This window comes from Terrapene carolina, unplaced genomic scaffold (genome assembly GCF_002925995.2).
Source record: "Terrapene carolina triunguis isolate 2854851 unplaced genomic scaffold, T_m_triunguis-2.0 Scaffold210, whole genome shotgun sequence".
In the NCBI taxonomy this organism is placed as follows: Eukaryota; Metazoa; Chordata; order Testudines; family Emydidae; genus Terrapene; species Terrapene triunguis.
Window position 1 is genome coordinate 24,406,968 of NW_020664561.1, and position 27,394 is coordinate 24,434,361.

At 40.6% G+C, this 27,394-nt stretch overlaps 1 protein-coding gene across 1 annotated transcript in view; it reads right to left on the reverse strand.

The window, feature by feature from the left end:
* The window catches only part of LOC112115863 (zinc finger and BTB domain-containing protein 41), a 27,278-nt gene extending 15,508 nt beyond the window's left edge, over positions 1–11,770 (reverse strand). The window contains exons 1-6 of the mRNA XM_029912362.1: positions 11,720–11,770; positions 9,443–10,680; positions 6,133–6,340; positions 4,764–4,833; positions 2,630–2,777; positions 1,291–1,420 (exon numbers count right to left, since the gene is read on the reverse strand). Coding sequence (XP_029768222.1) covers positions 1,291–1,420; positions 2,630–2,777; positions 4,764–4,833; positions 6,133–6,340; positions 9,443–10,565 — 1,679 coding nt within the window. The 5' untranslated portion in view covers positions 10,566–10,680; positions 11,720–11,770. The remainder of the gene's footprint in view (positions 1–1,290; positions 1,421–2,629; positions 2,778–4,763; positions 4,834–6,132; positions 6,341–9,442; positions 10,681–11,719) is intronic.
* Between the last annotated feature and the right edge of the window lie 15,624 nt (positions 11,771–27,394).

Consider the following 27,394-nt stretch of genomic DNA (forward strand, 5'->3'; position numbering starts at 1 on the left):
CTGAGAATTGAAAAATTTGCTGGGCTTTTGTACCTTATGTACTGGCTTGTTATTATATTTGTACATGTTTTATTTAAATGTGTACATGCCCTTCAGTTCTATAATTTTAAGAGGCACTGATGTTCCACTTTGTGTTCTGCTTGACTGCTTTATCTGCTTAAAAAAAACAAACAAACAAAAAAAAACTAACAAAACTAGTCCCACTTGGGGCCTCTTCCAACAGTACTCAGTGGGAGCGGTCAGCTATTTGGAATGAGTCCATAGGGAACATATACAAGCTCAGAAATTTTCAATGTATGATCTCTTAAGATGTGAGGAACATCTCAGCCCCAATGACTAAAAGCAGAGATTATTTATGTCAAACCAAGAAAGTAATAAAAATTACCTTCTACAAAAGGGAAAAAAAAGTATACCTTTTTACATGAGATTCAAATATAAACTAATATCAGGGTTTAAAAAAAAAAAAAAAAAAAACCCCACCACACACCTCATACCAGGTTTCTCATACAATCAGTTAAGCATTAACCCCTGAAGAACAAGAATCCTACTTTTGTACAGATTTATACAGTTTCTGTAGGAGCCATCCACTGGCCCAGCTATATTAAAATGCTTGTGTTCTGCATTAAAAAGTTAAGCATCTGCCATTCCAGGAACTATATGCACGATAAAGATAAAGATATATAACCATAACAATAATGGCAGAGGCTATTACCCAGATTTTAGAACTTCAAATTGCACACGGCTAGAAATCAGTAAGTTTTGCTCCATTTAGGAAATGAAAAGGAAAAAAAGATGAGTTTTTCCAATCAATTTTCTAAAATCTTTCATTACATTTTTTTATTTTGAAGTGGGGCAGGAATGGCAGAGGAGAATTTTTAGAAGTTGAGAACTTCTCCAGGTTTCCCCCAGCCACTCCTATAAATTGTTTCTCTTTTTCCCGCTCTCATTATCACTCTCAGCAATGTACCAGTCACAGAAAAATCTCAATCCCTCTTCAGTTATGTAGCCAATGAAAGATGTTCTTGCATAATACAGCAAATTCCAATACAGCCAATGGACTTCCCCAATAGGTCTTCTATATTTGGTGTTTTGCAGTCAGTCAATCACCTCTGCTCTCCACTCTCATACTTAAAATAATACCATAAATGCATATGTTGTTTGTGGCAGAGATACTGCTTCTTTGGCTTATTAACCCTCTGAAATTAACTAACTGATTTTATACCCTCAAAGCTATTTACTTTCTATATTAAAATCTCATGTTATGCCAAGCTTTGAGATATTCCTTCTTACCTTTCTCTGACTGATTTTCCACATATAAAACACACCCATTTTCTCTTCCCCCCATGAGTACATTCTATATGGCGTTTTAGATTTCTAGTGTCATTGAACTGACGACCACAAATATCACACGGGAAAGGACCTGAAAGAAAATAACCAGAACTGCTATTAGTTGTAAGTAATTACATTAAGTCACAAACAGATGTATATTTTGGGTCACTGATGCATGCCTTAATCAAGCTACAAGACAAAAAGGCTAGTTTAATGAATTATTATTATAACATGCCTCACATTTTTCAGTATGTAAAATGTAAGTATTTGAGTATTTTTTGCAATTTATGAGTCAACAATTAAATTTAAGTTTGATAATCTAATGCTCTGAACTCGTGTACAACTACCATAAAAACATAACAATTTAGTACTAATAATATACAACCATGATGTGAATCCACCTGGATTCTTCTAAAACTATTCTAGTTGACAAGAAGGGGTGAATATCAACAAAGGAAAAATTACTTTTTGTAGTGCCAACGAGGCCAATTCAATCAAAGTGGATATTGATATTCACCCCTTCCTGTAAACTGTTGGGAATGGGCTACATCCACCCTAATTGAATTGGCCTCATTAGCACTGAGCCCCCCCCCCCACTTGGTAAGGCAACTCCCGTACTGTATATTTATACCTGCTTACTGTATTTTCCACTCCATGCATCGGATGAAGTGGGTTATATCCCACGAAAGCTTATGCACAAATTGGTTAGTCTCTAAGGTTCCACAAGGACTCGTTTTTACTGATACAGACTAAGACGGCTATCACTCTAAAACCTCATATCTCAGTTGCTATGGTATCAGAAAATTAGTACAAGAGACTGAACAGTTCATAATAATTTGAATATCTTTAGAAGTTTATACTAATCTTATATCTTTGGATTTTGTTTTATTAAAGTTTCCAGACTCACGGGCTATTTCTCCCTCCTAGAATTATTTATTATTTGTATAACAGCGTTGCCTATCATTAAGTGAACTTGCAAGACACGTACTTTGTAGGTGATTAACATACCTACACCTTTAATCATAACCAGAATTTCCCAGTCAGCTAGTCCAACACTGGATTTTGTACACAGTACAGTTATTTGGATGCATATTTTTAAAAAATATCATTGCAGTTTAATAAAAAATCAAAAATTAGTATCAAGCTTTTTTAAAAAACTTTCAAAAGCTTTTAAGAAATCTAATAAAATAAAATATTTAACAAGAGCAAAGGAAAAAAAATAATCAAACTCTGCACCCATTGGAGGAAGACTGTTTTACTTCAAATCTATTGTTTGCATGTCAGAAGGAGGTTTTTATACCAAGATGGAATTTTTCTTGATGCTTCAATCTTGCAAACCGGGATTTAAAGTGCTCTTCACAATAGGTACACTTGAAAGGTTTATCCTGAGTGTGAAGAATCATGTGTTCTTCCAAATGGGGTCTTCGAGCAAAAGATTTCTTACAAATCTAAAATGACAAAATACTTGGTCAAACATTAGCTAGAGACAAACTCAGGTATGTTTCTATAGCCTCTTTAAAAAAAAAGAAAAGAAAAAAAGTGTGGGGAGTGGGGGGGGAGAGAAATCACACAGCCAAAACTTTCATACTAAATTGTTACTTTATTGATACCCAGTTTCTTGGGGAAACCTAGAAAAGGCATCTATGGCTTTATATCTAAAGATAGATTTGGGAGGTCTGCACAATACTTTTAGAGCAATTAAAGCCTATATTGGTATCTGATTATTGTTCAATTGGTATCAGCATACAGCCAAATGAGAAAGTATTGGGGGCAGGGGGGAGGAAACTTTGCCCATATTACGTTACTTTTTTTGTCTTCCCCTGCAGGAGCACCTCCAAGAATATACATTATAGGCAGCGTATGGAGTGTATGATTATGATCAAAGAAATCAGAAGTGTACTGCCATTATTTCTTGTCCTGCCTTCATTGGACATGGAGAAATTTTGATCACCATCCTCTTTATAACAGCCTTTTAACATATCTGAATACTTAACTGGTCCCCCTCAGTCTGCTTTTCTCAAAACTAAAAATGCCTATTTAAAAAAAAAAAAAAAAAAAAAATCTTTCTTCATAGAGCAGGTTTTCTAAATCTTATCATTTTTGTTGCTCTCTCTGAACTCTCTCCAATTTGTCTACATCTTTCTTTAAGTATGGTGCCCAGAACTGCACACCACATTCCAGCTGAGGCCTCACCAATGCCAAGTACAGCAGGACAATTTCCTCCCATGTCTTACATATGACATTCCTGTTAAGACTCTCCAGAAAGATAGTAGCCTTTTTAGAAACTGCATCACATTCTTGACTCTCATTCAACTTGTGATCCACTCTAAACTCTAGGTCCTTTTCAGCAGTACTACTACCTATCCAATTATTCCCCATTTTGCAGTTGTGCATTTGATTTTTCCTTCCTACATGTAGTACTTTGCACTTGTCTTTATTGAATTGCATCTTGTAGATTTCAGATCAATGCTCCAATTTCTCAAGGTCATTTTGAATTTTAATTCTTGCAACTCCTCCCAGCCTGGTGTCATGTGCAAATCTTATAAGCACACTCTCCACTCCATTGCCCAAGTAATTAATGAAAATATTTAATAGTACCAGACCCAAGACTGATCCATGCAGGACCTGACTAGATATACATTCTCCCAGTTTGACAGACAACCACTGCTAACTATTCTGAGTGTAGTCTTTCAACCAATTTTGTATCCACCTTATAGTAACTTAATCTACATCACATTTCCCTAGTTTGTGTATGAGAACATCAGTTGGAACGGTGTCAAAACCTTTACTAAAAATCAAGATACATCATGTCTACAGCTTTCTTCCTATCCACTAGGCCAGTAATCATGTCAAAGAAGGTAATTAGGTTGGTTTGGCATGATTTATTCTTGACAAATCCATGCTGGCTATTCCTTGTGACCCTATTATCCTCTAGGTATTTGCAAACTGGGCTAATAATTCCTTCCAGGATCTTTCCAGGAATAGAAGTTAAGCTGACCGGTCTATAACTTCCCAGTGTCCTCTTTGTTCCCATTTTTAAACATAAGATATTCCACTAGTTTCTCAGTATTGGCTTTATTTTTGTGTTTTTGCTAGTAATACTCAACTCCTATTTAATGTGAAATATATGCAAACATACCTATTTTAATGGCCACAGATATTTTGTAAAATGAAATCTGGTACTTTCTATACAGCCAGTCTTATGCACACACTAACATACAGTATTTAATAATATCAACCTGATCAAGACAAATATTAACTTTCACTATGGCTTACACAGCTTATTGAGACTTGATGGTGAATAGTTCAATGAAAATAAAACACTCATTAAATCATTAAACCAAGTAATTTCTGTATAAAAAATTATAAAAAACCCAGTAGAAAAAAACCTCTCAAGTTGTTTGATTTCTTGGTACAATCAAACTAATGCTTACATCACATTTCCAGCCTTCACTCTTTGTCTTTTTAATGGAAAGAAATTCTTGTACGTTCTCTGGATGAAACCTAGGAGGAAAGATCAGTGAAAATGAGTAATGTTAGCTATAAATTTCTTAACTGCTATGTTATTTATATTAACGCACGCTAGTTAGCATAGCAAGCAGTACCAGCGTGCAGCTCTCATCATTTCCAAATCTACTTATCTCCACATTTGACATAACAAACTTTGTACAAATATGAAGTATATGAAATATTTATTGCTTGATATAACAGATTCTGAAGTTATATGCATTCAACCACATAAGTTAAGATCAGGTCAATATAGGTATAACTTCAAATATATTTATATCTGCCCAAAACCAGACTAGGAATACAATTTACAGATGGCCCTGGACAGCTCTAATGTAGATGTTAAACCCAGTTTACATTCTACCCACTTCCTTTTCAAATAAATACAGACTGCTAACATTACCATTTGTATCTAAATTGAAGTTCACCCAGCTTAAGCTGATGCAGGCCTCAAATCTGGCTGTATAGCATGAAAGCCAGTCAAACATTACCATTCCAATCCAATGAACTGACAAAGCTGTCATCAGCAGGCTGATGACACTGGAATCCTGAAAGCATAGCATATTAAAAAAAAAAAAAAAATGGACTAAGGAATCTTGCAATACCTCATGCTAGTCCATAGGCCAGATCATTTGTATTACACTACTCTAGAGGTCCTCTTAAAAAGAACAGAGCCACTAAATGAATATATCCCTTCTGGGGTCTACAGGAAAATAAAAATACTTCACTGTTAACTGAATTAAGTGTATCTGATAGATCTAAGACTCTGCATGGACATTTGATTTTCTTCATTCACCAGGAGGATCTCTCATTGCCACCAAAACCAGTGCTGTCCCTGCATCAAGCCCAACCTAACAACACACTGAAAGGGATCAAGGAAACAGGAGGATTCTGGATATTATCAGATTTGACTTGCTGGAAAAAACTCACAATCTTACCTAAAAAAGGGTGATAATTACTGAGAGCATCAACTTTAATAAGTAGCTTTCTTGAGCTAGTTGAAATTTATAATAGAAAGCTATGGTGACACTATCACTTCACAGTACCCTAATTTTTCCATTTTCAAAGTGCCGTACAAACTTTGACTAACTTATCCTTATACCACCTTATATGGAAGGTGACTTACTGCTGTTAATTCTTATGTCCTGTTAAAAGAGGTGCAATTTTAAAAACAATTCTAGAAAGAAACCAAAAGTTAAATAGTTTTCCAATGTTTTTTGTTTTTAATCTACCACAGCTTTGGGGCTCGAAAATGCAGTATGCAGAAGTGTAACAGACAATCCCGCTCATACTTACCTCTTTGCATGTTTTGCTAGGGTCTTTTTGCTTGCATGAAGTTTATTACAATATGGACATTTGTGCTCCTTCTTATGAAATTCTGTTTCATTATTGTGTTTCTTTCTGTGAACTGTCAGGTTAGATTTTGTGGAATAGCGCTGATGACAAATATCACACTCGAATGGCTTCTCACCTGTGTGCGCACGGGTATGGATCTCGAGCTTCCCTAAAAAATAAAATCTTAGTTTAATGTAGAACAATCAGTTACAGTCTGCTTAAAGACACATACTGACTGGCAAACTAACTTACATTCTTTATCATCTTCAGTACATTTCTATTTTTGTTAGAATCTCCACTCAGTGTTTTGAAGCCTAAAACAATACGGGGCCTTACACAGTTCTGATTCACAGCACACAGACCAGGGTGTCCTTGTATATTACATGCACTAAATGCTTTCAGCCAACTCTTCAGAGGTCTAGGCATATTCCACATACATACAAACAATTATTTTACTGAGTTTCACTGGGTAGCTTATAGGGATTGTATAGATAAATCAAATACAGGTTCCCAAAATACTTTAATCTTCACTATTTTTAAAATGTGTTTTATATTTACTCCACGTATGCTGTTACCACATCCTGTATACATGAGCCTACATATTGATCTCCGTAAAGCACTATCTATCCTAGACTAATGAGAGTTGCATTACCTTTTCTTTTTTAAATAACCCAGTTCACAAAGTACCTCTTTCAAAATAGGGAGCAGTTTGGAAACTTAAAAACAGAGCGTCATGTCATTTATTTTGGTATAATCAAAGACTAAGAAAAATAGAGACCCTCATACTTCATCCATGATTGGGTCCCAAGGCATTACAACAATACTAAAATAATAATCTCTCCTCCATTCCTTTTACACTGATTTTCATTCTCATTCATGACTTGGCTAAAATTGGACCCCAATCCTGCAATATGGGTCCGCACGTGTGGAATCAACTGCAGGGCCTTGGACTGGAAGGGGGTTATTTCTCTGTCAGAACACCTAGACACTACTTTTTGGACACTCTATTAACAAAGAAAGAAGTGTATTGTGGTTCTTAAAATGACCAATGGAAGAAAGATTTTTATTCCTCCTTCCACTCCTCCATCCCCCTTTTAAAACACAAAAGTTTTGGGGCTCTAAAATACAAAAGTGCAAAGAGAAAAAGAGTTTGACTTTGTGCTATCACTCAAAATACTTCATTAAAAAAACAAAACAAAAAACGAAAAACTTCAGACTATTAGGCTCTGTAGTCTGGACTTTCAGTATCAAAAAAACCCAACAGCAACTGTTACCAAATTCAGAGAATTTTCCACAAGTTTTTATTTTAAAAGAGAGAGATCTCACCTTTTTTTAAAATGTTGAATAGTTATTATTATATAATCTGTGACCTTGGACAACTCATTTCACCTCTGCCTCAGTATCCCCATCTGTAAAATGTGGATAATAATACTTACCAGGTTGTTGTTAGGATCAACTAGTTAATGCTTGTAAAGTGCTTTGAAGATGAAGAGCACTATATAAAAGCTATCAAGTATCTAGCTAATAAAGTTTTGCTACAAGAAAGGTCTGAAACCGAAATGGTTTCCTGCCTTAATGATTAAATTCAAATACCATCAGAGCAAGCTTGCTCATTTCACTATAATATGTCTAAACACATAAGTCGGCTTTTCTTTTCCATATAATGACTATAAACTCTCAGATCTCAGGATGATAAAAATTTACAGTGGTATTAAAAAGGGCCTGATCTCGTGAGAGGCTGCTCTCATAACTCCCGTGACTTCAACCATCAGCTGAGGAGACTCAGCACCTCATAATCAAAGCTTAGAAATACATTAGCTATCCCAGCTAAAATGAAAAATATCCATGGAGACGGAAAAACTCAGAGCTAAATCCATGGGGTCAATAGGACTGCTTATGTGAATAAGGCAGGCATGATTTGACCCTCAGTTTAGAACAGGGGAAGGCAACCAATGGCACATGTGCCAAAGGCGGCACACGAGCTGATTTTCAGTGGCACTCACACTGCCCGGGTCCTGGCCATCGGTCCGGGGGGCTCTGCATTTTAATTTAATTTTGAATGAAGCTTCTTAAACATTTTAAAAACCTTATTTACTTTACATACAACAATAGTTTAGTTACATATTATACACTTATAGAAAGAGACCTTCTAAAAAACGTTAAAATGTATTACTGGCACGCGAAACCTTAAAATAGAGTGAATAAATGAAGACTCGGCACACCACTTCTGAAAGTTTGCCGACCCCTGGTTTAGAAAGATAGTGGGGAAGCTTTGGGTACAGACTGAAGTGCTGTCTTGATACCCGGAGGAACATTTATCACACCTAAACCAGAACATAACATGTGATTAAAAGACTTTAACCTGGCTCTGTAAAAGCAGGGTTATTTTATCCCACACCTAAAATTTCAGCCAGCACGTCCCTCAACAAGTGGTATAAAATTAAATTTGACATAATCTCAATGGATCATGTCTTGTAAGTAAAAATGCAATTAAGTAACCACCATTACTAGTGAACCACACAAGAAAAATTCTGCCTTCAGATCTCAACAAAATTTAAAATTTACTAATGGCAAGACCACTTAATATTGCAATCAGACCTAGTTTAAATCTAGAAGTGAGAGTTTAGTGTTATTCTATTTGACATGTCAAAACATCTTATAAAATTAGTTACTATATTTGTACAAGCACACCAGGCTCATTTTGAAACAGGCCTCATCTATACTGCTTATGAATTACAACTGTACATGCAAGTGTTTTCATCATCAGGGAGTCACATGCTGGGGAGACAGTGTTTCTATCATAAGAAATAATTGCTTATGTAGCATTTATATACTATAGCTCCAACAGAAAAGTCAGCTACCTTACTTAATCAGTTAAAGTTGGACAGTTTGGTGGAAAGTCAAGCCCATGTTTCAGATTTCTTACAATTTACCTTCCATTCTACTAATAAGTTACTGCACTCTATCTTCAAGCCTCTTTCATATACTAAGAATTAGGAACATGACTGCAGGAAAGAGAGATTTGTCATTTGCAGGATTTAAAAAAAAAATAGCACTCTTATTAATTCACTTCCTAATTTTAGTGCTACAGTAATGATAATTTCTGATTTTCAAGATCTATAAGGACTGGCACTCCATACTAAATTTTAGCAAACAGACAAAACACTAATTCTCTATAAACATAAAAGTCAGAAAGAACTCAGTTTATTTTCCACCTGAAAGTACCACCATGTGGTAAAGAGGAAGGAGACAAAACTTTAATTGCTCTTACCTGTTCGATCAAATGTTTTGTCACACTTGGGACACTGCAATAGTTTTTTGCTACTACTCTGAATGATTACTGGAGTTAAACCTTCAGGAATATTTCCTACTGAATCAACTGGCTCAGGACTCACTTCAGTATCATTACGTTCTTTTTTACTTTGCTCTTCAGCATCAGAATCTTCATCTGGTATTTCTTCTTCTTCCTGACCCTCTTCATCTGCATTGCAGTCACTTCCACTATCTTCACATTCATTTTTAACAGATATTTCTCTCTCAGAATGGACTTTTTCCTTGTTGTCAGACACATCGCTGCTTTCGTTATCACTGTTATCAAACTTAGCTGGGCATTTACGGTTCCTTGTAGATCTTCTGGTAGAAAAGTCTGCTTTCTCAAGCATTTTTAAACCATGTTTTTTTTCCAGTGGAAGGGACCTGTGAGCTTTAGCCAAGTGGTTTTCTAAGGATTTCTTGTAACAGAAGTTTCGACTGCAAAAAGTGCACTGGTGACTATTTGATAGTTTACCAGTCAATTCATTGAGAGTTTCAGCTGGTATTGGGTTTTCAGTTACCGCTTCAGATTGTATGCAGGAAATATTTTCATTATTGAGCAGTTTGACTGCATCTATAATGTCTAAAAATTTAGCTGCTTCCAACACTAAAGGGATTTCATTTTTATATACAAAAAACTCAGATGTGTACAAAAACTCAAGCAAATGTTGAAAAACAGAATGAGTTACATGATCCAGTGTGACAACATCCGTGCTTGGGTTTTTGCTCAAACAAGCATGAAAATAACTACTGCCAACAGCTACAACAACTTTGTGTGCACTAAATTCTTTTCCTTCTACTATTATAAGTAAGTCACAAAAAGATGGTTGTTTCTGTCTATCATCATTTAAATATTTAAGTAGATTTTTATTATACTGCAGTGAACTTAAGAGTTTTCTTTGTTCTGGTGATGGAGGAAGTTCTTGGGAACACTCAAGTTGGTCCGCGATAGCTACTTCTGCAGATTTGGTGACAGTTTCTTGGTCAGAATCTACTATAAGAACCCCATCAGAAATATTTTTCTCATGGCCAAGATGTAGTTTCTCATTTAAATTTCCAGGGAACTTTCTCCTTTTCTTCATTTCAATAGTGCAGCTTTAATATCAGAAACTTCATAAGCAGCTAAAAAGATTTATGGTGAAGCCTTAACGCAGTTCTGAATTTTTTTAAACTGATTGATCAGAATATTTTCATAATCTGTAAAAGAATATTAATAATTATACTTGGGACACAACAGTATGTCATTTACTTACTAACACTATATACAATTTCTACTTACTTTTAATTGGTTTGCATACTTTAAGCATTTAGTAAATTATTAAAACCTAGTCTCTTCCCATTCTAGCCTATCATGTAACATTGCTATGCACTGATAAATGAAATAATATCTATTTATTAGGCAGCTGAAGAGTGTGCTCCTATAGTTTGTGAAATGCTCTGAGACAGATGCAAGATACCATTCTTAAACAGATTTGCTTTGATCTTTGCAGCATCGTTTCAGAACCAGAACAAAATTAAAACGAAAACCCAGCATCATTAACATTAAATATTGTCCTTATTAACTGTGCACTTTTCACACTGATGTTGGCTGGGTGACACTCGCTGAACTCGAGGCGGGTGCATTCACGTTGAGGCCAACCAATCAGATATTCTGTGCTCGATACGGCATTCTCCTATTGACATCCGGACTGGGGAGTTTTGTGCTCCTGCAGAACAGCAGCGTGATACTTCCTGTGCGGCTTGGCGAAGAGATTTCGGGTGGCAGGTTTATTTTGCCTCCAACTGCCAAATCCCCAGCCCCGCACGTCCCTGCTTCAGCTGAGGATGCGGGGAGCAACCTCGTGCGTTTGAGAGTCTTTGTCTCTCCCCCCTCCAAGAGACAGGCTGGGGTCACTGCCGCACGGTCCCCAAGGACAGAGGGGGAGAGGGGCCCTCCCCCTCACCCCCAGGCCTCACCTCACCGAACAGTCCCTCGGCCCCAGGGTAGGGACGGGAGCGCCCTTCCCCCCAGCTCCGGGGCCTGCGGGGGGTCCCCGATTCCCCCTGCCTCGGAACAGGAGCAGAGCCCCAACCCCACGGAACCGCGTCTCGGGCCCCAGCGGGCTGTGGGGCTCACCCGCCCCTCCACACAGGGCGACGTTCCAGCTACAGGGGGCGTAAAGCGCTCGCCTCGCCCCACTGGCTCCGCCTGCCAGTCGCAGAGGCGCCGCTCAGCAGCGGATGCAGCAGCACACACCTGCCCCGGGCCGGCGCTCCCCCGCCGCTGCCTGTCAGCCGCTAAACTCCGCCGCTGCGCTCGCAGAAAGCCACCTCCCCCTCCATTTCCGGGTTCCGGCGCCCCTGTGTCAGACGCAGCCTCTCTCTGAGAAGGAACCCCTCGACGTCCGGGAGGCGGGGCTAGCTCTGGGAGCGAGAGCGGCTCTTGTACGTCACTGCGTGGCTGGAGGACGTGGTGTCTTGTGTGCGCTGCCCAGCCAGCCCCGTGGAGGAGAGCCCCGCCCAGGAAGCGGGGCGGGGCCAGTCTGTCAAACTGCCCTATGGTAGGCCGCGCCCAGGCTCCCTAGCAGCTGTGGGCTGGGTCACGCTCCGGGGCAGGCTGGGCCCAAACAGGGAGAAGGGCGCAAGGATCTTCCTCCCTTGCCCCGTGGGCCCCTGCAAGGCATCGTGTGAGCGCCGCGGCCTGGGACAGCAGAGAGCAGGGGCAGCTGGAGGCACTCGCGCAGCAAAGTGGGCAAGGACAGGCTGGGGCCGCAGCTCTCTCCCATCTCCACCCCACCCGTTAGCGTGCTGCGTGTCCCTGGGAGCAAATGTTACACTTGCCAAAGGGCGTCACTGGGCTCATGCCCCACGTGTGCTCCCGGGCGCAGCAATTCTCTCTCCAGCACGATAACTACTACAGAAGCAGAGCTATATCGTTCCCGACATGACCGTTGGCTGTCCAGATACAATCTAGAAATTACACATGCAGTACCACTAAAACGCAACCATTAGGAGGATGGAAGGGTACCCCACTGGTTCCAGTGAGCGGATGAGTGGCAACAACTGGCACATAACGACAGAAGGAGCAGTGCTTAATTTGCAGCAGAGCTGAGCCCCAGCTCCTCTAGGCTTGGCAGTTCATAGTCTACTCTGTGCCTTGCATCAGTTATGAATGTAAAAAAATTGCTTGAGCCCAGGACACCTAATTGCTTGAGCCCCAGCACAACTTTCATTACAAATTAAGCACTGAAAAAAGAAAAGCTATGATACACAATTACAGATCATGTGACTGCCAACTTTGGCGAAGCAGGGACAGATGGAAGTATGGTTTCAATGCAAAAAAATATTACTAAAGGAGAGTCCTGTGAAAACTTGACATCTGTGAATAAAGTAAACATGGCTATTTCAAGTTGTGCTATGTATATGGGCACATTCCACACTGCATTACATGCATATGGAGCGCCCACTGATTTACACAAGTCATACACATGCATCCAAAAGATAGAATGTGACCCATAGTTTGGAAAGGCTGTATAAGTGCAAAGTTGTATTGTCCTTACCACAGCTGTCCAGAAAAAAAAAGTTGAGAAAGTTCTTGCTGACAAAGTAAAATATCTTTCAGTAATAATAATACTTTGCCCTTACGGTGCTTTCCACTTGAGAGTTTAAAAACACTTTACAAAAAGTATTTATGAAATTGCAAAAAAGAAGCAAAAAACCACAACTGTCAGAGATCCATAAGGCATGTATCCACTTGGGGGTGCAATTTATCAACATATCAAGGGGCTTCTATAGTTCTGTTAATTGTCATTTCACCATTCCACAAAGAACTAGTTCTTGGTGACAATATGATCTAGAATACTAATGAAAGCTGCAAATAAATACGTACTGTTACACGAATGGACATTTGGGCTTTATTCCACAGGATCCTTGCTCTGTAATTATGGATGTGATTTGTAAATGATATCTTTAGTGACTTCTGTTGCTCATAGTTAGCAATAGGTGTTTTTCAGCAATTATTACTGAAAAAAGGTAGGCTAATGCATTGTATTCATCTCGGCTCTCTACGAACTGAGGGGTGAAAACATTATCCTCTCATTAACCATTATGCTATTTTTATTGTCTATTTGTACTTTCATATTTTAAACCCATCTATTTATAATGATTGAATTCTCCTGCTCTTTTATATTTGGTTCTATTTTAGTTTTGCATTTGATTAATATTGCATGAAATAAGATTATATTTTTAAAATTCAGGGCTAAATTTTCAAATAATACTTGAAATATGTCTCAACTCTTTCCTTCCATTTTTATTGTTGGTCTAAAAATGTAATAATGGCATCATTAAATAACAATCCAGCAATCAGTAGTCATTGTGGTTTTGCTTGTGCAAAAGGTAAAAATCTAATTTTCTTTGTATGCCATGTTGATGTAGCCGTGTCAGTCCCAAGATATTGGAGAGACAAGGTGGGTGAGGTAATATCTTTTATTGGACCAACTTCTGTTGGTGAGAGATACAAGCTTTCAAGTCATACAGAGTTCTCTTCAGGTCTGGGAAAGCTACTAAGGGCATGTCCACACATACAGCGCTGCAGCAGCACAACTGCCCCAATGCAGCTGTGCCACTGCAGCACGTCTGGTGCCATCGGCATAATAAAATCACCTCCGCGAGCAACAGAAGCTATGTCAGCGGGAGAAGCTCTTCCACTGACATAGCGCTGTCCACACCGGTGCTTATGTCGTGTAACTTATGTCGCTCAGGGAGGTAGTTTATTCACACCCTTGAGCAACATAAATTATGCTGACATAAACTGTAAGTGTAGACACACCTTAGATTGGCACAGCTAAATATAAGTTTGAACAGATAGTTTAGCATAAGTAGTTAGCACATATTTTAAGGGACCATTGAAAGTGAAGTCCCTTAACACCCCTGCAGTGATAGGATAAAAAGGGGGATTAGTGGGTAACAGATTGTTGTAATAAGCTATAAATCTAGTGTCTCTGTTCAGTCCATGATTTTTAGTGTCTAGTAAAGTTATGAATTTAAGCTCCCAGGCTTGTTTTTTGAAAGTGTTGTGCAGGTTTCCTTTGGGGAGGACGACTGATAGGTCAGGTATAGAGTGATCGCTTTGTGAAAAGTGTTCACCCACACATGATAGGGTGTTTTTGTCTTTTATCATTTTCCTACGGGAGTTCATTCGAGAGCATAGTGCTTGTCTGGTTTCACCCACATTGTTTTTATTGGGGCAGTTAGTGCATTGGATGAGGTGATCGAAGAGTCCTATACATGCTTATCACAACATGTAGTGGATTTCATGTTTATTAGGTCTCACTCTTCCATATCAAATTTGCTCAATTTAAAAGTAATAAGATTGGATGTGGGTAACCCCCAGGCAGTACAGGCTGCCAGCAGGGAGAAAGTACTAGGAAATCCCTTTGTAGAAGTGGCCTGGCACCATCACGTTTCTCTTCTTCTCTGGTGGGATCCATGGGGCTTGCAGATTACAACTACTACCTCCTCTAGAGACCATAATTTCACAAGCCAGTCCCTTATGTGGGTAAAGGGAAACTCAGCATGCTTAAACTTGGAGTATTCTGCTGAGTATTTATGTTCCGCCAGACTTCAGTTGGGACCGTGTATGTGTCCCTTTGATTTCATTTAAGGAGCAATACTTAGTATTATCTCCCTCCCTCAGCCCTACTGGTGTTTTTTATTCTCTATTGAACAAGCCGGATAGCTACTGGAGGTCTTTAACATTATGATTGCAGTTTCAGAAAAATCTTTTTATTGGTTTGGATTTTCTCAGGCAGCTACTATTCTCATTGAGATGTATTTAACTGAAAAAAAAACAGTCCAAACAGAAGTAATATGCATTCTGGGCAGAACTCAATACTAATGTCGAAATTATCCCCTCAAAATAGACACATCTTTCATTGATAGCAATAGGAGTTGCATCTCGGGATGGATTTTGGCCCAAAGCAATGATTTTCTCCCCTCCCCCACAAACAGATGAATTAAAACGCCTGCTTATCTCCTCCTTTTCTTCATTATTACTGCTAATATTATTTGTTAGTTGAACACTAATAGCTGTGAAAACCAGAGACAAAACCATGGTTCTTGCCCCGAGTTGCTTACAGTATAAAATTTAGCAGACAGGACTGTCTTCCTCTTGGCGAGACTTACTGTCAGTTTTATCTTTCATGAAGAATAAAAATTATAGAATGCTACGTGATTCATCATGATTGAGATAATTCTCCTTTGGAAACTAGATGTCCTTGAACTCCAAGATAATTATGTTTATTTCAGTAGTAATTCTTTCATAGTTAAAAGTGGTACAGACAAATTTTAACAATGTATTAATTTTTATTTTGCTAGTCTTCATGCAGTTATTCATAATGACTTTTATTGCCAATTTTACCAGAACATCTGTCACCTAGATCAAATGGAAGGGCTGAATTTACTTATTAATACAAATATAATATACATATATATGAATATTTGTATTGTAGTATACACAGTATTATTTGTCCTACTATTAGTTCATTAGTATGAACTAATGAAGATGTGTAAAAAGTGGAAAATGTGAGGTTACTTTTTTTTTTTTTTTACATCTAATTACTATTGTCCAGATTTCACTTGCACTTTCAGAATATTTAGTGCGGGGGTCGGCAACCTTCGGCACATGGCCCATCAGGGTAATCCGCTGGCGGGCCGCGAGACATTTTGTTTACGTTGACTGTCCTCAGGAACAGCACCCCCGCAGCTCCCAGTGACCGCAGTTTGCCGTTCCTGGCCAATGGGAGCTGCGGGAAGCCATGGGCCGCAGGGACGTGCTGGCTGCCGCTTCCTGCAGCTCCCATTGGCCGGGAATGGAAAACTGCGGGCACTGGGAGCTGCGGGGGGCCGTGCCTGCGGATGGTCAACGTAAACAAAATGTCTTACAGCCTGCCAGCAGATTAGCATGATGGGCCTCATGCCGAAGGTTGCCTACCCCTGATTTAGTGGGTTGTTTAACCCTAAGTATTACATTGTTTGTAGAAGCATAATACTATTTTATTCTTCTTCTTCAAGTGACATCTTTGATGCGGAGGTTGTTGACCATCACCTTTCAAAATCACGACCAGTTGTAAACTTCCACTGTCCTTTGGATACCAGTCTATTGGCAATGTTTCCAAACTAGATCTCTTCTTCCTCTTCCTGGTTTGCCTGTGAGCTTGTCTGATAGTATGAGTGCTGGAAACGAGTTGCTCTGCGATCAGCAAGCTAGGTGTCCACAGAAAGATGTTATTGTTTTACCAGGGGTTTCAAGTAGAAGCAGCAGCAGCAGCATAATACTATGTTATATTAGTATTTCCATAAAAATCTCAATGTTGAGTTACATTTGCAAAAATCACCACAGGAAGGAAATTTCAACAAATCTTTGTATATTTGCAGAATATTAAAGTAATGCATCATTCATGAAAAAGGACTCACTTCATAACTAAGTTTGTCGACATCTGTCAAGAATGCAAATAACGAAGCACCTGAATTTTTGAAAAATTGGGTCTACAAAAAAGAGGAAGGTATATATGTAAATCTAAAGCCAAACTCTCAGTCACCAATTCAGTCAGCTATGCTGGCAGCGGGCCAAAGTGGCTGAAATTGTGCTTCAGCAGCTTGATTCTCTTGTGTAATGAGGTTGGAACTCCACTTATGGGAGAAGAGGAGACAGTACTGGCCAAAAATTCTACATGGATAGCCAACGCAAGTGTGCCAAAAATCTTAACTATTCACACACCTATGCATATTACAAAGTCCATCATGTATAATAAAAACTAATATACATGCAAAAATCTGTTTTTAAACTACTGTAATTCAGTCAAGTTAAGCAGATATTTATTGGATTTTTGAAAGTTACATCTGCAATCGAGAGACTGTCCCTGCGAAATTTCAATTTTTTACCACCTCCTGCTCATATATAATCCTTCTTTAATGGTATAAACTTTTCTTTAACTTATATATGTATATATATATATATATATAATGTACACACACACACACACACTTTCCCTTCAACACATTTTCCATGATGCATCAGTCTGCCCTCTTGCTGAGCCATAATAGGAGTACCATGGCTCCAGTGCATCATGGGAAATATAGTCTGGGTAGGGAGCCCAGCCAACAGAGCCAGATGAGGCCATGTGGAACCTGAACTACAACTTCCATGACACACCATACTGGCATTTTCATATCAAAATTTTTGGTTTTTCAATGAAATGTTGAAATTTTCCATGGAACCAGTTTTCACAAAAAAAATCCGTTTAGTAAAAATTTCAATATTCTATTGAAAAACCATTTAAACAGAAATTGTTTGACCAAGCCTATATACAGCACAATAATATATAAACATTACAGCCATATTACTATTACTACTATCATCATTAGGAAAGGAGAATAATCTGCCACTGCCAAGCTGCAAGTACATGGGACAGGTCTCCAAGCCTTCTGGTACAGAATCTAGAGCCATACTAAGAAATAGTCAGTTATTTTTTGACAAAAAATAGTAATCCTTTTTGACACCCAGACTGGTAACATCTCTTCATGAGACTGAATAGTAAAATATATCCTAAAATAATAAAATAGAGGAATAAGATTAATGCCAGATAAGCATTGATACGAAGTATAGTGGAAGGAGGAATTGAACCTAAAATAGCTCTCAGTACAAACCTGAAGACTTCAGGCAAAGTAACAATACAAGAAATGCTGCTATTTAGGTCAAACTAAAAAGAGACTGCAACACAGTTAGGTAAAGTTCAACTTGTTTTTATTTTGCATTATCGAGCTCAGTATTTGCATTTGTCTATCAGCCACAAAGAACTTTGTACACACCCGCTGGCCTTACCTATGTTCACCAGCTATCCAATTACCTGCCTCAGCTTTAACTTCAGTCCACTGCACTGTAGCTGTGAGCCCTGTGATACATTACATAGCTTACAAATACAGCACTTCAGTAAAATGAGTAATCCTATGGAATTTCAACCATAGACCAAATAGGTCTATAAAAACACAATGCATCTGCAATGCTAGAAAATCTGACAAATAGTCTTCACCTTACCCATAGTTTCTGTCTTATCCAATGTAAGAATTCTCATCCCTACAAGTCTTGAAGATATACAGTATATGCAACTTCTAATGGTCACCCTTAGCCTAACGTCTCTGAAACATGACCCATATTTTCATTCATACATTTGTTTTATGATTCTTTCATTTCAGCAGTGAGGAATGAGTGTCTGAGGAAAAAAGGCCTGAAACTTAGGTTGTCCTCTTTTCTAAGATTTTTTGTATTTTATTTCTAGTAGCCACATTCACACAAAACTTTTAAACTAGGCCATGAAGAAAGAGAATCAAAATATTGGCTGGAGGCTTAAACAAATTTTCTAGCAAACTGTGCTGAATTAAACCTATTGGGGAAAATGCTACCAAGATGCAATTTCAACTAGGCCATGAAAAGACAGCCTAGGTCTCCCAATTCAATTCTCAGTGGGACACTAATCAGTTGGAGATTTGTAATACTAATGTTATTTCCCGGCATGCATGCCCTATTGACCAAGCCTCTCCTCTTTTATACCACCAGAAGCAGCAATGTGCAGAGATGAGGGTCAGATTCTCTCACTGTGCCAAGCTGGCCTATTACCCCACAAAGCGATCAATGCAAGGGACCACTAGCAGTAGTACTGCTGCTTGTGCTGCTTCAGGATTTCTTCTGGAGAGAGTAGCTTTAATATCTTCAGGGAGCTGGCAGAGGCTGCCGTGGGTGTTTGCTGAATAAGCACAACCTTAACCAGAGCTGTCCTCTCCTGGAGCTGTGCTGGCCAGTTAGGGAGTCCTCCAAGCAGAAAGGAGGTTGCATGTGCCTTGCCCTACTGCAGACTCCCTGAAAGCACACTTTCTCCTTCTGGGACCCTGTGCCATTGTGGACCCTAAGTGAAACTAGCCCATAGTTTTAAGATCAGTGGTTCAGATTTCTACAATTTTCCTATAAATTATTACTCCTCTTTATCAAAGCCTGACAAAGTCTCTTGGAAAGTATCAGACTTCTTTTTATACAAATCTTCTGTACTTTGTCTAGCAGCTGATTTAAATTCAGAAAAACCCACTTCTATTCCAGGAACCCGGGAAACAGTGAGCTAGGTGAGCAGCATCCTTCCCCGCCTAGATGGAGCTTTCACTTGGTGTCTGAGAGTTTTCTCAAGGTAATTCTTCTGTTGAAATAGTTCAGAGCTATGGCACCAGAAATGACCATAAAGAGAAGCAGAAAGTGGAATATAAAATGTAAAATCCCCTACAGAAAAAACAAACCACACTAGAACTAGACTCACCTCTATCTTATCAGTTTGTGTCTCGAACATACATTTATAGATAAGTTTCAATCACTAGACAAGGTCAAAGTTAATCTCTAATTTAATAGCCTTGACACTCTGCTGGTGTTGTATTAAACCCTGAAGTTGAATTACTATATTAACACTGTGTGGAATGCTTATTCGAGGGTAATCCTCTCATCAGTGCATACTCAAAACTCCCCTGGATTTCAATGGAAATTCCAACAGTGGCAATCTTGTGCTTGGTTGCATGACCTTCTGAGTCTCATTTCCTGTTCAATATCACGTTATACTGTTCTGAAGCTCCATAATTATTCATTTCTTTTCAAAGATCTACATGAAGTACCATGAAAAGGTGAAAAGTGAGTAATGAAAACTGAGGAGATCAAAATCCTTGAACTGGATTCTTGTATCCATTGAGTTTTTGTTGTGCTACAAACAGAGCGGGTGGACAAACTTCCTAGAGAACTCCACCTGTGTTGGGGGAAATCTCTGGCTAGAGTTGGCTATGCCACTTCCTGTGCCTGCTCCACCACCTTCTGCTACCACCTCCGCAACTAGAGCTATGCTGCCCCCAGCGTAATGTGGGGGGAGGAGGCAAGTTAGGGGTGGGAAGATGAGTCAGGGGGCGCGTTGGAGAGAAGAGTGTGTACATGGCAAAGCGAGTCTAATGTCCCTTAGTGAGGTTTCATCTGCTCTATATGTTGAAGCTGCCCCCTGCAGCTTTAACTTGCACTGGGGATGTGCAGAGCAGAATCGGGGAGGCGCAAGCACAATCAAGATGTTAGCCCCTTATGAGAAAATACTCCTAGTATCAAAAAGGTCATTTTCCAATTATGGAAACAAAACCATACCTCCCTGCACAGAAACAATCTTTGGCTCTCCAGAAGCCCCAGCATAGCTGGGCACCCCACTGCACTGCACACCAAGAGACCCGCAAATCATCTTGCAGCAGTGAATTATTCATTGAGACCCTATTATAATACAACAAGTATTCCCGTAATAAAGGGTAACAGAGAGGTGATGCCATTGTCACTTTGTTCAGTCAACCAGAAACCAATTATCCCTGGCTGACAGGTCCAATTATATCACTAGTATGCCAGCCCTCTTCCTCTTAGATTTAGGCAATTGGAGTTTCACTGCAATCACCCTTGGTAGTGCCAATTGGACCGTAAGATAAATGTGAAAGTCTTCCTACCCTTCCCCGCTCCTCCTTACATACACATTTAGCTTTTCTCCTCAAGAGAAGTAGTAGTATTCTGAAACAGGTGTAGCAAGCATGAAAATAAACCATACATTTAGCCCTACCAAACTGAAACCAGAAGGTAACTCCAGCTGTTAAGGTTTTTAGAGATAAAGTACTAAAGATAGTTCTGTTGTGTTATATAGCCTCAGACTGAGGCTCTGGGTTGATAGTTAAGATTTTAGGCCTTGAATCAAATACCCGTGTAAAGATACATAAAGCTCCAACTTGTACATTGGTTTTAAAATTAAGAATAAATATAACTGCTTAGTGATGGATGTAATAATTGGAATTGAGGTCTAGGGGTATTATATAACTCCTGATTCAGCAATACTAAAGCAGCGACGCAATGTTTGTGCTTAGGTCCATCACTATTCAGCTAAGCACTTACTATGTTATTATACCCGACTTAAAAGTATCTGTTCCTTGGTGATGTAACAGACACTTTAGGAAAATGTCTTAGATAGGTGTTCATTTGAGGAATGCTCCCAGTACAAAACTATTGTATAATGAATTTGCAAATGGTACAATTTTTGTACCCTTTGGGCTAATAGACCTTCCATCCTTCTCTCAGTTGCACATGGAAGTACGCCCTGATTTGCAACCAGAAAAGTATGCCAAATTCTGCACCTTACTTACACCTTAGTTAAAGGGATTGCACCGAAAGTTAATAAACACATAATTTGGCCTCTCATGTAGAGCTCTGCAAATAATCAATTTTTCAGTTTGCTGCCCTGGATTAAAAGGTCTTAAAATCCCTCTAGAGTGGGGATTTGAATGTGGGTCTTCCACAGCTCAGGGAAATACCCTAACCTCTTGGGCTATACAAAGGAAGATACTAACTTCTCCTTCGCCTCCACTGGTATTATGAATGAGGTCCCAGTCCCCTGGTGAATCTAGCCCAAAGCTATATATATATATTTGCTACCAAAACTATTCAGCAAATTTCCAAATAGCTTTGGGTTGACCCAAAACTGCATTTGGAAAATAAACTTCTCAACTGAAAAATTTCAGCCAGCTCTACTCATGTTCTAATACTGATGTTGCATAATAAAAATTAGAAACTGGGCTGTATGGTAAGATATATACACACTTATGTACTCAGCGCACTCAATACTTTTAATTTGTTGAGACAAAAAATTGCCTCAAAGAACCATTACATGAAAATATTAATGCTTAGGAATAAAATATCAAGCATGGTAGTTTCTTGATATTGTTCAAAAAATTAAAAGGCCAGAAATGCTATTTGATCAAAAGATTAACATATTAACCTGACATGCTACCAATAGCTTCTAAACCACCTTGTCATCTCATAATATTCCATATGTAATGCTAACGACTGTTAGAAGAATTAGGAAGAATAAAATATCATCAACTAGGCTTTTATCAAGGCTTTCTAGAGCTCTTCCCTTTTCCTGTCCATTGTGATGAAACTTCACATGGTTACAGTTGTCAGGCAATCAACATTCATCTCTGGGTTTGAAAGGCATAGTGTTTCTCAGTGGAAATGGAAATGGAAATTCTATTCTGTGCCATCTTTAATCAGGATTTGTTAAATATGTATATAGTATCAATTTTAAATGATAAATAGAATAGATATTATTGTGTTATCCATAACATTTTTCCTAAAGGAACTTTTTCGTTGAAACTGTAGGATGCCTTTAGGATCATCAGAGCATTTTTATCAGACGTTGTGCATTTATCTGAGCCCAGTTTGTGTATTCTTTGATGAATTCAATCAGTCCAGTTACATGCAGTATGAGAGGATACATTTATGAAGCTTATACTGTATATCTTATTACCTGCAGGAAAAAAATAACCTACTACAAAATGAAAGCATGAGCAGCATATCCATTTCTGGAGCATGACTACACTAGAAGCAGACATTTATAGAACCATCCTTTCTCTTATGTGACACTCATTAGCAGATTCCTTAATTATATATTTTAAAGTGGTGATTACAAAACGTAACTATGAAAACACAATTAGGTGTAATTAATCAGTGTGGAGGGTTCAACTGAAAATCCATATTACATGAAGATCAATTACACTTTAAACTACTGTTGAATATATAAAGCAGTACATACTTGTTTTCTGTTAGGAAAAGCCATAATTAGGTTATTATGCAATACATAAATGCACAGTATTAAAGAAAAGGGTTTGATTTAACTCAGAATAGCCAGGAAATTCAGTGTTATTCCTGACTAATTAGTAGTTCCACATGTATAAATTGCCAGCATAGGAGTTTATGCTGGAAAATCTGAATTAGGTGCAGAAGAGCGCTTTAAAAATTCATATTAACAGCAGAAAAACATGGTTTTATGGTTTTGTCAGTCATTCATGGTATAGTGAAAAACACTACTAGAAGTAGTTCTTATACTGTGTTGAGGCGGATTAGGGGGTTGTGGGTTTCTGGGTCAGAGCAAGCGGGGGCCTATCCCCACCCCTTCTGTCTGCAGTCAGCCCTGCCCCTGGTACTCCGGCTGGGGAAATGGAGTCGGGGCGTGGGGGCTTCCTTGCCCCGCTTCACCCATCTGGCACTCCTGCTGGGGAGCGGGGCATGCCCCTGCGCTCCAACCCCGCTCCCTGGCAGGAGCACTGGGCAGAGCAGGTCAGGGCGCAGGGGCACCCATTTTTCCAAGGGGTCCCCAATTGGCCAGGGCCCCTGGGCACGGCCCCATTGGCCCAGTGGCTAATCTGCCGCTGACTGTGTCTATGTAGTAAATACTTCCCCATATCAATACTGCAGCATCTTAAGAGGTTTGTGCTTCTCCATTAAAAATAGAATCATAGAATCATAGAATATCAGGGTTGGAAGGGACCTCAGGAAGTCATCTAGTCCAACCCCGTGCTCAAAGCAGGACCAATTCCCAACTAAATCATCCCAGCCAGGGCTTTGTCAAGCCGGGCCTTAAAAACCTCCAAGGAAGGAGACTCCACCACCTCCCTAGGTAACGCATTCCAGTGCTTCACCACCCTCCTAGTGAAATTGTGTTTCCTAATATCCAACCTAGACCTCCCCCACTGCAACTTGAGACCATTGCTGCTTGTTCTATCATCTGCCACCATTGAGAACAGCCGAGTTCCATCCTCTTTGGAACCCCCCTTCAGGTAGTTGTAGGCTGCTATCAAATCCCCCCTCATTCTTCTCTTCTGGAGACTAAACAATCCCAGTTCCCTCAGCCTCTCCTCATAAGTCATGCACTCCAGACCCCTAATCATTTTTGTTGCCATCCGCTGGACTCTTTCCAATTTTTCCACATCCTTCTTGTAGTGTAGTGGAATCCATCCACACCACCAAACCGTTTTTTTCAATTTAAAGGGCTCTTTAATCTGATTTCTGTACTCCACCTCGGCAAGTGGAGTAGAGCTTAAATCGAGATCGCAATCCCGAGTTAAAGGTATTGTGGACGCAATTCGACGTTATTGTGACTGCTCTGGACAACACTCTCAACTCCGATGCACTAGCCAGGTGAGCAGGAAAAGCCCTGGGAACTTTTGAATTTCATTTCCTGTTTGGTCACCACCAGCACAGGTGACCATCAGCACAGTCCACCATCACAGGCGACCATGCAGAGTCCACCATCACAAGAGATCACGCAGACGAGCTCCAGCATGGTCCGAACGTGAGGTACTGGATCTCATCGCATGTTGGGGAGACGAATCTGTTATGGCAGAACTACATTCCAAAAAAAGGAACGCAAGTGCGCTAAAGTGTCCAGGGCCATGATGGAAAGAGGCTAATCCAGGGGCACAGAGCAGTGTCGTACAAAAATCAAGGAGCTCAGGCAAGCGTACCAAAAAGTCAGGGAGGCGAACGGGCGATCTGGGTCACAGCCCCATACATGCCGCTTCTAGAGTGAGCTGCATGCAATTATGGGGGGTGACGCCACCACTACCCCACCACTGTCCATGAACACCTGCAAGGGGGGAGTTGCACGGAGCGAGGATGATGAGTCATTGGAGGATGAAGAGGAGGAGGAGGAGGAGGAGGACAGTGCACAGGCGGCAAGTGGGGAATCCGTTTTCCCCCCTAGCCAGGAACTATTCTTAATGCTGGAGCCAGTAGCCTCCCCCCACTCCCAAGGCAGGCTCCCAGACCATGATCCTGGAGAAGGTACTTCTGGTGACTGAGAGCCTGATCGGAGCCATGCGGTGGGAGGCTGGGGGGAAACCTAGCCGCGCTGGACTGTTCGCGTTTAGTTTAAAGGGCTCATCCCTGCTCAGAGCCTCATCAGAGCCACGCGGTGGGTGTGGGGTGTGTGTGTTGTGTGAAGCGATCATCCCAGAGAGCCCGCAGGCCCTCCTTTTATATGGCAAACCCACCAGGCATTGCTTGCTATGGGAAAGGGGGCCCAGCAGTTTGAAAGCATTGAAATGAATGCGGAACTAGCAGAACCCCGCGTGCCCCTAGGGCTTACCATGCCTGCAAGCTGAATTCTGTTGCCCGGCCGTGTGTGATGGCTTACTCACACCAAAGTGGCAGGCACTTCAGTACAAGAGGCAAAATGCTAACTTGTACAGAAAGAACATGTGCTGTGTACTATGAATTGCCTGTTTCACTGAGAAAGAGTGTCCCCTTTGTTCTCTGAAATGTATCTTTTAAAATATTACCCTCCCTTTTTCTCCTCCTGCAGGTGCAAATGTTTCCATCCCAGAGGCTGGTCCAGATTAGAAGGTGGAAAAAACGAACTCAGGACGACATGTTCGCCGAGCTCATGCAGTCCTCCCGCACTGATAGGGCCCAGCTGAATGCGTGGAGGCAAACAATTGCGGAGTCCCGTAAAGCATTACAGGAACACGAAGAGAGGAGGGATGCGCGAGATGAGAGCAGGCAGGACGTTATGGTCAAGCTCATGGGGGAGCAAACTGACATGCTGCGCTGTATGGTGGATCTAATGCGGGAAAGGCAGCAAGACCACAAACTGCCGCTGCAGCCCCTTTATAACCACCCTCCTTCCTCCCCAAGTTCCATAGCCTCCTCACCCAGATGCCCAAGAACACGAGGGGAGAGGCTACGGGGACCCACACACTCAACCCCAGAGGATCGCCCAAGCATTAGAAAGCTGGCATATGCGAACTTTTTATTTGGTTTCTGGATTTGTCCTTCCCTCCTCCTCCACCCCCAACCCAATACCCCCTCTCCCTCCGGTCTACCTTCTGATTTCTCTCAATGTGTTGTGCAACAAATAATAAAGAACGGTTTTTAGACAATTTTGACTTTATTTCCTTTCATATATATAGGGAGCGGGTAACTTCAAGAGAAACAAACACAACTGTCACACCGTACCCTGGCCAGTCATGAAACTGGCTTTCAAAGCTTCTCTGATGTGCAGCGCGCCCTGCTGCGCTCTTCTAATTGCCCTGTTGTCTGGCTGTGCGAAACTGGCCACCAGGCGAGTTGCCTTAATCTCCCACCCCGCCATAAACGTCTCCCCCTTACTCTCACAGATATTGTGGAGCACACAACAAGCAGCAATTACAATTGGAATATTGGTTGTGCTGAGATCTAACCGAGTCAGTAAACTGTGCCAGCGCACTTTCAAACGTCCAAAACACATTCTACCACCATTCTGCACTTGCCCAGCCTATAGTTGAACTGCTCCTTACTACTGTCCAAGGTGCCTGTGTACGGCTTCATGAGCCATGGCATTACGGGGTAGGCTGGGTCCCCGAGGATAACTATAGGCATTTCAACATCCCCAACAGTAATTTTCTGGTCTGGGAAGTAAGTCCCTTCCTGCAGCTGTTCAAACAGACCAGAGTTCCTGAAGATGCGAGCGTCATGCACCTTTCCCGGCCATCCCATGTTGATGTCGGTGAAACGTCCCTTGTGATCCACCAGTGCTTGCTGCACCATGGAAAAGTACCCCTTGCGGTTTACATACTGGCTGCCCCAGTGTGCCGGGGCCAAGATAGGGATATGCATTCCGTCTATCGCCCCGCCACAGTTAGGGAACCCCAGCGCATTAAAGCCATCCACAATGGTCTGCACATTTCCCAAAGTCACTACCCTTGATAGCAGCTGGTCAATGATTGTGTTGGCTACTTGGAGCACAGCAGCCCCCACAGTAGATTTGCCCACTCCAAACTGATTCCCGACTGACCGGTAGCTGTCAGGCGTTGCAAGCTTCCACAGTGCTATGGCCACTATCTTCTCAACTGTGAGGGCTGCTCTCATTCTGGTGTCTTTGTGCTTCAGGGCAGGGGACAGCAAGTCACGAAGTTCCATGAAAGTGGCCCTACGCATACGAAAGTTTCGCAGCCACTGGGAATCATCCCAGACCTGCAACACTATGTGGTCCCACCAGTTGGTGCTTGTTTCCCAGGC